The 12619-nt window shown below is 38.4% G+C and overlaps 2 protein-coding genes across 11 annotated transcripts in view; one reads left to right on the top strand and one right to left on the bottom strand.

Moving 5' to 3' along the window:
- The window catches only part of LOC129751109 (sugar transporter SWEET1), a 54679-nt gene extending 49874 nt beyond the window's left edge, over positions 1–4805 (bottom strand). For 4 of the 10 annotated variants that reach the window (XR_008738603.1, XR_008738606.1, XR_008738604.1 and 1 more), the window contains exons 1-2: positions 4639–4801; positions 4498–4575 (exon numbers count right to left, since the gene is read on the bottom strand). Coding sequence is in view for 7 of the 10 variants with exons in the window: in XM_055746411.1 (XP_055602386.1) it covers positions 4498–4575; positions 4639–4724 (164 nt within the window). In the remaining 3 variants the exon portion in view is untranslated. Of the gene's footprint in view, positions 1–4497; positions 4576–4634 lie in introns of all 10 variants that reach the window. The other 6 variants (XM_055746415.1, XM_055746416.1, XM_055746406.1 and 3 more) reach the window with 5 other exon arrangements.
- LOC129751108 (uncharacterized) overlaps positions 1–12619 on the top strand; it is a 100032-nt gene that overhangs the window by 50469 nt on the left and 36944 nt on the right. The gene's annotated exons all lie outside the window — the stretch shown is intronic.

The raw sequence follows: 12619 nt of genomic DNA on the forward strand, positions 1-12619 counted from the left end.
GAAATGGTTAGGTTTAAAGGTGTGATACCGACGTGAAGCTACACTTTTTGGAACACGTCGCGAACGTTCTAAAATTTCTTGATCGTTGATCTCTTGAATTTTAATTGAATAAACTATTGAAATTAGGGGTTGAGAGAGCTTGAAAAATCCGCTGAAAAAAACACTCCCGCCATTGACGATCACAATCTCTGAATAACCAAGTTTGACCTAGTCCTGTGTCTCCGAGATTAAGGCCTCGTTTTCACAAAATTACTTATTGATGCGTGCATAAAGGAAATGTTGCACACATAACAGCCGAAAAATCGAGCAGTTGGAGCTTTTGTCTCACTTTGTCTGCCTAGCCTAAAGCACTACTCTTTTCAACAAAAGTACGTATTTTCTTAAATGAATTTTCATGAGGATTTGTATCGTACTTCCTATAGCATTAATTTTTCACAAAAACAGGAATCTCCATATCATCTTTACAGAGATATTTAAAAAAAAATCAGCTAGGTTCTCAAGTAACGAAAATATTATAATTTTTGAGCATGACGAAATAAGCTCTTATGATCTTAAAATAACCTTGATCTATAATGTGCGCACTGCAACTTGATGTACACATTGTTTCCCAATTTTCACCATCATAAAGTTTTTTTTTTTCACTTTTATCAATTTTAAAACACGTTTTTACTCATACCGTATTTGTTTATGCCGAGTGTTGCACTGGTGCACCACTAGATGCTGTCAAATTGTTTATTTATTCGGACGGTGTTGCACTGGTTTTGACCTGGTGTTGCACTGCCATCGGGCGGTAGTGCCCCGAAAATTTTGTCAGTGTTGCGAGAGAGCGTGTGAGTAAGTGAGGTAGCAATACACTGGCGACTAGAGATGCGCCGAACATCGCCAAAAAACCGTTGTTTTTTAACGTGTGACTCACACGGGGTGGATCTGCTAGTGGACTGGGGGGTGGTGACCAATCTGGCAAGCGAAGCGCTGGAACAGCGCACAGCAAGTAGCGGAGAAGCTCGTGCTAGAAGAAAGGCTTTTCTTCGGTAGGCACGGCGGACTGGATCGATAGTATTGGTCTGGACGCAGGAAGACTAAACTCTTCGGGTTTGGTTCTGACAAGAACCGGTATTGCGTCACCAATCACTATCGGAGCTTCAAGCAGAGGAACAGAGTAGAGGACCCAACCAGGACAAGAAAGGCAGGAACAAAACAACACAGTTTCTACTCTGTCTCTAATCACTATTTATTTCTCTACTTATTTACACTGTACACTGTTTGTTCGATATTAGCTCCACCACGCGTGGAGTGCACGCTCCTTGTTTTAAACTCAAAATTAAGTAGTTTTGGTTCAAAACAGCACTTCAGTTGCAGCCCTCAACTTTGAGTAAGACTGAGCAAACGCAAAAACTAAGTTCTGACTGGCATACTCAAACCTAAGTTCGAAAGCGAGCTCCATTTTTTGAACTTTCTTTATGCCTTTATTCGTAGCTACCCAAAATGCAGTTCTCGCAGCCGAACTCGCTAAGTGCTTTCAGTTCAACACACGCGAGGAGGGTTCAATTTTTAGTTCATTAGATCGATCTCAGTTTTGCTCCTTCGCCGAAGGAAAAATGGGATTGGTTTGAGTTCGCAGTTCGAACTTCCTTTTGAACCATCGCAAGGAGGAAAAAAGGAACTCAACTTTAGTTCATACAATCGAGCTATGATTTGACCACGGTCAAACAGCACTTCAGTGGCAGCCCTCAGCTTTGAGTTTGATAGGGCAATAGCGAAACTAAGTTCTGACAAGCATACTCAAAACTAAGTTCAAAAGCGAGTACCATTTTTTGAACCGTTTTTTATGCCCTTGTTCGTAGCTACCTGAAATGCGGCTCGGCAAAAATGGCACGAATGGGATTAGTTTTGAGTTCGCAGTTCGAACTCCATTTTGAACAATCGCGAGGAGGAAAAAGGGTACTTAACTTTAAGTTCATAGAATCGAACTATGTTTTGAACCTCGGTCGTACTTAATTTTGAGTTTAAAAAAGGAGCGTGTGGAAATGACTCGAGACGAATTGAGGAATGCGCCCTTAAATAGGCTGTCATGCAAGCACAGGACCACGTGCTTGCGCCAAATGGAAACGCCTAGAACCTGCTAGGCGCGTCGCGAATATTCTTGCTTACAGCGAGAGCAGCCTCCTTACTCTCTCGGCGCCGTTCTCTCACGTCTGTGTGGCACTCTTCTCCTCTTGTGAGTGCCCCGGGCGTCGTTGCTGGACATCGGCGTCGACCATTGGGAATCGCTCGTTGCTGCTGGGAGCTTTCGTAGCGAACAACCGTTAAGCCGAATATTCGGCTCACCGAATAGTTGAGCTAGATATTCGGCCGAATAGGCCGAATATCCTAAAATTTTTCAACTTATGTGGGATAATTTATTAAATATCCAGAAGTTATGTTGCAAAACCTTCAAAATCATCAAAAATTATGGTTTCAGTTAAACATTTAAGATGTATCCGTGTATTTTTACTGTACATAGCTTGATTATCGTTTATTTAAAATTTTCTTGATATATCCAGGCTTGCTATAAACCAAATAAAGAATTCGAGGAAAGTTAAATCTGACCGGCTTGGCCACATATTTTTTTAAACTTTGCGGATTTTACCCAGGTTTATTCAGATTTTATGCTAAATCAAATTAAAAAAAAAAATCAAATATCATTTTGATTTTTTTTTAAATTATCTGTTACTAAACGATGTTCTGGAGTAAAAGTATTCGTTAAATACAAATTGAACACAGCTGTTATAATTCTATAAATACTTAAAATTTCAAGTAATTTCATTTCTTTTACCTCTTGTATGTTTGAGAATAATGCATAGTTCCTGTTCAGATTTTCCCTTCTTTTTACAAGTTTAAAAAAAAATCGTTAAGAACCCCCGTGTGGATACGTGTCGTAGAAAGTATTGTATGCGTAAAGTTAAAGACCATCGTTCTTTTTGGCAACTATTTTAATGACATCTAGCAAAAATTAGATATTCATCTAATTCGATATAATAAAGCAATTTCAATTAGCTTTACACCTGTTTTGACATGTTTTGTCCCAGATTTCACTGGAATCCAACCTCATTTGAGATAAACGTCGTAGAAATGACAAGTTATCTGATGTCCTTTCAGCTAATGGTAACATTTTGAAAATCAAAGAGACCTCTACTTAAAAAAGCTCTAATGCATCTGGTTGGAAATAATCGACTTAAAAACATGAGAGACATTAAGATGGCAGAAATAGAAGATTCCTATTAGAAATAATAGTAGAAATAGAAGTATTTCTATTGAAAACTCAACAGAATATTCGACCGAATATTCGGCCGAATATTCGTTTGGCCGAATAGTTGGATAGGTCAATATTCGGTATTTGGCCGTTCGCCGAATACCACTATTCGGTACATCTCTACTGGCGACGAATTGTGTTTGTTTGTGATCGAAGGGAGAAAACAAATACGGTATTAAATTTGTTGACTTGAGGCATATAGAGCACCACTGATCGAGGCACGATGAGCATTTTCTGCCGTAGAATCTAGCAGTGAAGTTAAACTGATTTATAGAGCCACAACGCCCACAACTTGACTAGTTTACATCCGGCGATTTAGCCTATTGGTAAGGTGTCAGAGAGGTAATCAAAAGACTAGAGTTCGATTTCTGTTCGAGGTGATTTTTTCCATTTACAATTCATGATCGATTTTTTTGATTGTTACATTATACTGCTAGTAGCATCATCCGCCCAACAAAGCACCAGAAATATAACATAACATAACGTGTGTGAATCGTTTGTATTCTACAAACATACCTAGATGATTTTGTTATTGCTTTATTTGATGAATCTACGTCTCACCTGACTTAATTGAGTTGAATTCGCTGCTAAATTCCCCGGCAGAAAACGCCCTGATTAATGGTCCTTTTGCTGCCCCAGGGGGGGGGGGGTTCTCATTATGCCCCTACAGTGGCTGGTTTTCAGCTTTTGGCAAAATTTTTTAAAATGCATTTTTAACGTTTTCATCTAGTTTTTCAAGTTTCAGCCCGTTAGGAAATGGGCTTTTTCTGAACACGAAACAATAAAGTAATATTATAGCCATTTTCTATGGTTAAATAAGCGTTTTCCTTAAGATGGCCATTATGCCCTTACCTCCCCTATACATCAATAATGAGTTTTGTGAAAACGCGGCCTAACTGATGTTTGGCCGTGTCTTTTCATTATCAAGAAACTCTCTTTTTCCTTTCCACAAAATTGGAAGAAAAAGTAAGAATTATCATAATGGTTTGTTTATTTTTGAACTAAAAAATGTTATTTTGGGGCGGATAAGTCAAAAGTATAGCAAAAAAATCAAGGCAGCGTGGTGTATTTGAAATATTTCTAATCTATTCAGTCAGTGTCAGAACAAATTAAAATTCCAATGCTTTCCAGATTTTTTTCTGAAGCCGTTACCTTTGTAAAGATTTTGATTCGCGGTGTATACTTGACGAGAAGAATATACTTACGACAGAAAACCAGAAATAAACGGCAGTCCCGAGGTGTCTCCAGTTGACTTCTTTCTTATGTATTTCCTGCATATTAATCTGAAAGCATAGGTATATAGAATTAAACGTTGGCCTTTCAGGTATTTCCTAATATTTACGAACAATCCAGTCAAAAACTGAAGGACTGTGGATATTGTTGCAGAGGTTGCGAGGAAATCTATGAGGGAAATATATTCCAGTAAACCCATTTTTAAAACTTGTTTAATATTTGACAGACACGAAAACCATCAAAATAAACGTTGCAGTTTGCATAAACTGGGTCTTTTCACTTCACGCTTCAGCAATTTTAATCACTCGTACGTTTGTTTTCTACACACGGTGACAAGTTTGCAAACTCAAACTTTTATTCTTTCGATTCCTATACGATTTGTCGCGTGGATTTCTTTCCTATTAAGTATAGAAAAGAAATTCACGCGTAGAATTGGAGCGCTGATGTGGTCTAGTGGATAGGCTGGCGCGGGTCCGGTAACCCAGGCGTACTGGGTTCGATTCCCCTGGTATCGGAAAGAAAAACTTTTGGGTTCGAATCCCATAAGGGGCCGTTCAGATACCACGTGGACAAGACAAATGAGATTTTTGACCCCCTCCTCCCCCTCCGTGGACAAGCGTGTGTCGTGTCTGAGCTTTTCCGTTAACGAGAGAGTCGATCTAAGATCGTTCGCGAGTGACCCGACTTCGAATGTCATATACAAAGAATAAACAAGTCAGTCGAAGCTGGACTATCGAGCTGAACAGTTTACTATAACTCGTGTGTTTTATTTCCCCTAACGCAGGAAGCCCCAGACACTTTAGTGGCGACGAGGATGGGATAAAATTAAAAATCTTATTTATTCGTTCGTGTAATTGGCAAGCTGATTTAAAGTGCGTCAGGAAGTTTAAGCTGATTTGGTAAGCTGATGTAAAGTGCGTCAGAAAGTTTGAGGCCATAAAACGTTGTTTTATAACGTGGGTTTCTGATCGGCTACCGTTTCGGACGCGGGATTTAGCGTTGCATTTTGGATTTGTGAACAATCAAAAGTAGCTACCAGCGGTGTGCAGTGTGTATTAAACAGTAAGAAACGCTTGGGTTTCGCTAAGCATTGTTTCAGTGCTATTATTCACTGTGGCATTGTTGTAACATCATCAGCGTCGTTTGCCATCAGCATCCGCCATCGCTATTTATCGCCGTCCGTCATCGTCATCGTAATCGTCACTCGCCACCGTCAGAATCAGTCATCGTCATCGTCATCCATCGCCATCATCAGCGGTCGTCAAGCACCAAGTCAACAGTTGTTTAACTGGTGTTGGGTTTCTCGGAGTTGAGAGAGTATATAGTGAAAGGTAGTGTGAAGTGAAGATTGCTGTTCAGCATCTGTTTACGGCAAGCTTTGAAGCGAGATGTCTACGTTCATCGGTTCGGTTGAGCCGTTTGTACCTGGTACATCGTTTTCAAATTACGCAGAACGCCTACAATATGTATTTGATTACAATAATGTTCCCGAAGCAAACCGAAAATCGTTATTCATTACGGTTGGGGGAGCTGTAGTTTTTGCTGAAATTAAAAAACTTTATCCCGGTGTTGAATTAAATACCCTTAATTATGAAGACATAATAATGAAGCTAAAAACGCGTTTTGATAAAACCAGCGGTAAAATGGATCAAAGAAAAAAGTTTTATGAACGTCAGCAGGGAGCGCAAGAGTCTGCTGAAGATTTTATCTTGGATGTCAAACTGCTCGCGGAAAATTGTAATTTTGCTGAACAAGAAAAAAACACCTTGATCAGAGATAGGCTTGTTTTAGGGGCACATGACAGCAAGGCCCAAGAGCGTTTATATGAATTGGAAGATCCAAGTCTTGATGAGACTGAAAAGGTGTTGATAGCTAGAGAACAAATGATGAAGAATTCGGAACTTTTGGGCAGCTACGACAACAGAGTGAGTGCTATAGATCGCTTGGGTCCGAAGTATGATTCTGGTAGGCCTTCTGGAAATCGAAACGGTCGAAGAGAAATGTACCCAAACCGAATGAGACACAGTTCGGACAGGTACCAATACAGAAGCAGGAGCCGTTCGTATAGCCGTCAGGATAGAAGGAACGAAGGTGTTCCTGTCTGTAGCTTTTGTCGTCAAAGAGGACATGTTCGTCGGAACTGTTTTGAAAGGCAAAGACAACATCAATCCATAAGATTTGTCAACGAATCCACGGAAATAACTTCAGAGAATTCAAACTTCAAGCGTACCGAGAGGCTGCAGGATAGTGACTCAGATGACGATCTGGAGTGTATGACGATAACTGCTGGAATACAGGTAAATAAACCCGTTTTTCTTTTTGTGAAAATGGCTGGGAAAGTTTTTAGAATGGAAGTAGACAGCGGATCTGCTGTTTCGGTTGTAAGCGAACAAATTTATAGAGAAAATTTTAAACATTATAAATTGAAACCATGCAAAAGAAATTTATCCGTTGTGGATGGTAACAAACTTTCGATACTTGGGTTTTTTGACATTGACGTATCATTGAATGGTTTTTGTAAAACAGTCATGCTTATAGTGATCGAAGTTGCAGGTAATTTCGTACCGTTAATTGGCCGTGACTGGCTGGATTTATTTTTCAATGGTTGGAGATCTAGTTTTGTTGAGACTGTGGCGGTAAGAAATGTTAAAACTGTAGATATCAACCAAAAATTAATTGATGATTTGAAAAATAAATTCAAGTCTGTTTTTGATAAAGATTTCACGGTTCCGATTCAGGGTTTCAAAGGTGATCTAGTCATTAAAGATCAAAGACCCATTTTCAAAAAGGCCTATTCAGTTCCTCTAAGACTCAAAGACAAGGTGGTCGAGCATCTGGATTATTTAGAAAAAAAATGGAATAATTACACCAATAAAAGCAAGCGAATGGGCTTCGCCCGTAGTAGCAATTGTAAAAAAAGATAACGATATTAGGCTCGTTATCGACTGCAAAGTCTCAATCAATAAAGTAATTGTACCTAATACATATCCTCTACTCTTAGCTCAAGACATTTTTTCCACCTTGTCAGGGTCAAAAATATTTTGCTCGCTCGACCTTGCTGGAGCATATACCCAGCTCGAGCTGTCTGAACAGTCTAAAGAAATTATGACGATAAACACAATTAAAGGACTTTACACCTACAATCGTCTGCCCCAAGGTGTAGCATCTAGTACTGCAATTTTCCAACAAATTATTGAACAGGTGCTACACGGTATTCAAGGCGTTTCATGTTACCTGGATGACGTTCTTATTTCTGGAAAAGACAAGGAAGAATGTAAAGTACGATTATTTATGGTTATGAAGCGTTTACAGACAGCAAACATTAAAGTTAAACTTAATAAATGCCAATTTTTCGTAAAAGAGCTCACATTTCTTGGACACATTATTAGTGCTGATGGACTGAAACCATGTCCAGACAAAATTGAGACAATTGTGAAAGCAACTGCACCTAAAAACACTACTGAACTAAAAGCATTTCTAGGTCTAATAAATTTTTATGGGAAGTTCATTCCAAACCTTTCTGTTAAATTAAACTTGTAGGATAATGTAGTAGAACTAGAAATAATAATAATAATAAATAAAAAAAATATATAAATAGTTAAATTTAATACAATATTTGTCCGTTGGTAACCCTATGCACTTTTGGTCTGCAACCCATAGCAACGCGAACGCGCGTTCTGGTAAGAAGAAAAGAAAGAAAAAAAATCCACTCGCGTTTTCCTCTGCCCACCCGAGTGTTTTAAACGTGACGGGTATCACTCGCTATAAATAGAGCGACCTGGTCGCTTAAGAGGTCGTTCTGAAATCGAAGCTCTTATGAGCAACAAGTAGTGCTTGTGCTTGGTGGTCCGTATCAAGGGTTCGCATCAAAGGTCCGCATCAAGGGTCCGCATCAAAGGTCCGCATCAAGGGTCCGCATCAAGGGTCCGCATCAAGGGTCCGCATCAAGGGTCCGCATCAAGGGTCCGCATCAAAGGGTCCGCATCAAGGGTCCGCATCAAAGGGTCCGCATCAAGGGTCCGCATCAGAAGGTCCGCATCAAAAGGTCCGCATCAAGGGTCCGCATCAAGGGTCCGCATCAAGGGTTCGCATCAAGGGTTCGCATCAAAGGTCCGCATCAAAGGTCCGCATCAAGGGTTCGCATCAAGGGTCCGCATCAAGGGTCCGCATCAAAGGGTCCGCATCAAGGGTCCGCATCAAGGGTCCGCATTAAAGGTCCGCATCAAGGGTCCGCATCAAGGGTCCGCATCAAAAAGGTCCGCAGTGAAGGTCCGCATCAAAGGTCTGCATCAAGGGTGTTCATGAGTGCCAAACTGCAGAAGACGGGGAAACGGATCAGCACTAATGCTGATCTGAGACGTGTGGCAAAACAAGCCACAAATCACGACAAAACTGTTTTTATAATCTGTTGAAAAAGGACTCAAAATATGTTTGGGATCAGCATTGTAGTGAAGCTTTTGAAAAATGCAAACATTATGTGGTTGCATCTAATGTCTTAGAATATTTTGATCCTAAGAAGCCACTGATAGTTGTTACAGATGCGTGTAATTACGGTCTAGGAGGAGTACTAGCACATGTGGTTAATGATCAAGAAAAACCTATTTGCTTCACGTCATTTAGTCTCAATGAAGCACAAAAGAAATATCCTATACTACACCTAAAAGCTCTTGCGGTAGTGAGTTGTATAAAAAAATTTCACCGCTATCTATACGGTCGTGTATACAGACCACAAACCACTTCTAGGTGTATTTGGTAAAGAAGGAAAAAATTCCATCTTTGTAACACGTCTGCAACGCTATGTTATGGAACTCTCCATCTACGATTTTGAAATTCGTTATAGGCCATCCAGCAGAATGGGTAATGCAGATTTCTGCTCCCGGTTTCCTCTTCCCTCTGCTGTTCCAAAAAGTATTGACAAGGACTATGTAAATAGTCTGAACTTCACTGACGAACTACCAATCAATTTTTTAAATATTGCTGATGAAACAAAAAAAGATTATATCTTGACAAAAATTATGAAATATCTTAGACAAGGTTGGCCAGAGAAAGTAGAGAAAGAGTTTAAAGATGCAAAATCTCAAGCGCATGACTTTGAACTGCATTCTGATTGCCTTTTGTACAGAAACAGAGTAGTTGTGCCAAAAACCTTACAGGAAAATACTTTAAAACTACTTCATGCAAATCATGCCGGAATAGTTAAGATTAAACAATTAGCGCGTAAAACTGTATTTTGGTTTGGTATAAATGAGGATATAGAGAAATTTGTAAAAAATTGTACAATATGTAATCGAACTTTAATAACTCCCAAGAAAAAACTCGAATCCTCATGGATACCTACGACTCGTCCATTCAGTCGTGTACACGCTGATTTTTTTTATTTCGGTGAGAAAGTATTCCTTTTATGCGTTGATAGCTTCTCTAAGTGGGTGGAAATTGATTATATGCGATTTGGAACAGATGCTAAGAAAGTTATAAGGAAATTCATGAATATTTTTGCTCGTTTCGGATTACCTGACGTACTAGTCACAGATGGAGGACCACCATTTAATTCAGCAGAATTTGTTAATTTCATGAAGAATCAGGGAATATTGGTATTAAAAAGTCCTCCTTATCACCCTGAATCTAATGGGCAAGCAGAAAGGTCCGTGAGAACAATTAAAGAGGTTTTAAAGAAATTTCTTCTTGATCCACAAATTAACAAATTCGACATTGAACAGCAAATAAATTACTTCCTGATTAACTATCGAAATGGCTTTCTAACAAGAACAGGCTCTTTCCCTTCTGAAAATGTCTTTAATTATAAGCCTAAAATGCTGCTTGATCTCATGAACCCTAAGAATCACTACTCGAATAATCTGGATACTAGCTGCCAGAAATCGAAAAGAATACTAAAACCTGATGTCAGCGACAGAGCTGATTATTCAGGACAGAAAATACAACCTGATGCAAGAGATAGAATTGATCATTTCAATCATTTAGTCCCAGGTGATAAAATATGGTATCGCAATCATCAAAAAGGTGCTGAGCGATGGTTAGAAGCCCAGTATGTGAAAAGATGTTCACTAAATACTTTTCAAATTTCTATTAAGGGTCACATTAGATCTGCGCATCGCGATCAGTTAAGGTTGTGCTTGAACAGAATACCTCCTGGAAATTCGATGATCAAAATTGTTAATCGAAAACGAAAATTTGTAGAAGATGACTACGAACCAGACTTTGCAGGATTTCCGGAAAGTCCATCAAATCCTACTGATTCAGGACCGCATTTCGATTCTCTAATTACAGGCGTTAGAAGGTCCGACCGAATAAAGCGGAGGCGTCAACAGGCCATAGGTTCTACAGCTGCATGAATTATGTTTGAATTAAATGAATAGTTTTCGAATTACAAGATATTTTGAATGAATTAGTAAACATACTTGAAGAATAAAGGATTGTCGTGTCTGAGCTTTTCCGTTAACGAGAGAGTCGATCTAAGATCGTTCGCGAGTGACCCGACTTCGAATGTCATATACAAAGAATAAACAAGTCAGTCGAAGCTGGACTATCGAGCTGAACAGTTTACTATAACTCGTGTGTTTTATTTCCCCTAACGCAGGAAGCCCCAGACACTTTAGCGTGGACATTTGGCTAACCACTACCCCCCTCCCCGGATGTCCACGTGGACACATTATTTGACAGTTAGAAAACATCACTTTTTACCTTTTTGTTATAGAAATGGCTGATTTTGTAAAACCGGATAAAAATTTCCTATTATGTATAAAAAAAAATTAAATTTCTTAATTATTATATTTATCACTTGCTTTCAAGCAGTTACTTATTGTTTAAATTTAAACTGGAAACATCTTGATATTTATTCTCCTTTAGAAAATATTTTGAAAGTAGGTATGTCCACGTGGACATGACCCAAACCCCTACCCCCCTCTCCGTGGACAAGCGTGGACATTTCCATACACCCCTCCCCCCCCCCCCCCCTAAGTTGTCCACGTGGTGTGGTAATGCCCCCTAAGTTGCCGACAGGTGAGATGTGTTTCATTGTATAAATAATCATATACATCTGGGGTTAACCTGAAGAGACTATTGCAAGCGGAGTGGATTGAAAACCATTGTAGGTCTCTGAAACCATCGACCGTGGAAGCCTGAGAAGCAATTCAAAGGCCAAGCCACACAGACATAGGCTGGACCTTGCTACCGATGGGGGAACCATGGGGGAATCGAAAGAATAAAAGTTTGAGTAAATATAATCAATTATACCGGATAAATTCACATAAAAACATTCCACCAAGCGATGCAATATTCTATAATTATTCCGTGTTTTTGAATAATTGTAAAATTTTTTACAACGTTATTCGTTTTAAGTTTTTTTTGTTTGGTTTAAAAATTGCCACAATTTCGTAAATAAAATTAGGTACAAAAATATAAAAAATTACAAAAAATAGAGACATTACAAAAACTACATAAATTACAAAAATGGCAAGAATTTGAAAATTTACAAACTTGACAAGAAATACGAAAATTACAAACATGACAAGAATTACAAAAATTATAATCATGACAAAAATAGCAAAGATAACAAAAATTACAAAAACTACAAATGTTACAGAAATTAAAAACAATAAAAATATAACTATAAACACAGAGAACAGACGTACAAGCTCGAACAAAAAATCTTCCAAAAAGTGTGTAAAATTTCAAATGCTGACATTCAAAAAATACGTTAGAAGTTGAATTGAAATAGTGAAATCTATTGTGCCGTTCAAAAGTTACAAATCAAATTTTCAGGTGGCCAGTTTTCGAAAAGGTCCAGCCAAAAGAAACAGAAAAATTGTTCAAAACTATCGTTGGAAATTTTACACAAGTTTCGTGGGCTAGCTTGTATGTCTGTTCTCTGTGCTATAAATTCAAAAATCATTAAAATTACAAAAGTTTTAAAAATTACAAGTATTACAAAAAAAAGCTTAAATTACAAACATTTCACAAACAATTTTTTTGAAATTACAGAAAATTTCAAAAAATCAATAAAATACCTACAAAAATTATCATAATAACGAAAATCAAATAATAGAAAAATTACAAAAATTACAAAATTACATAAAC

Source organism: Uranotaenia lowii, chromosome 3 (genome assembly GCF_029784155.1).
Source record: "Uranotaenia lowii strain MFRU-FL chromosome 3, ASM2978415v1, whole genome shotgun sequence".
Classification (NCBI taxonomy): domain Eukaryota; kingdom Metazoa; phylum Arthropoda; class Insecta; order Diptera; family Culicidae; genus Uranotaenia; species Uranotaenia lowii.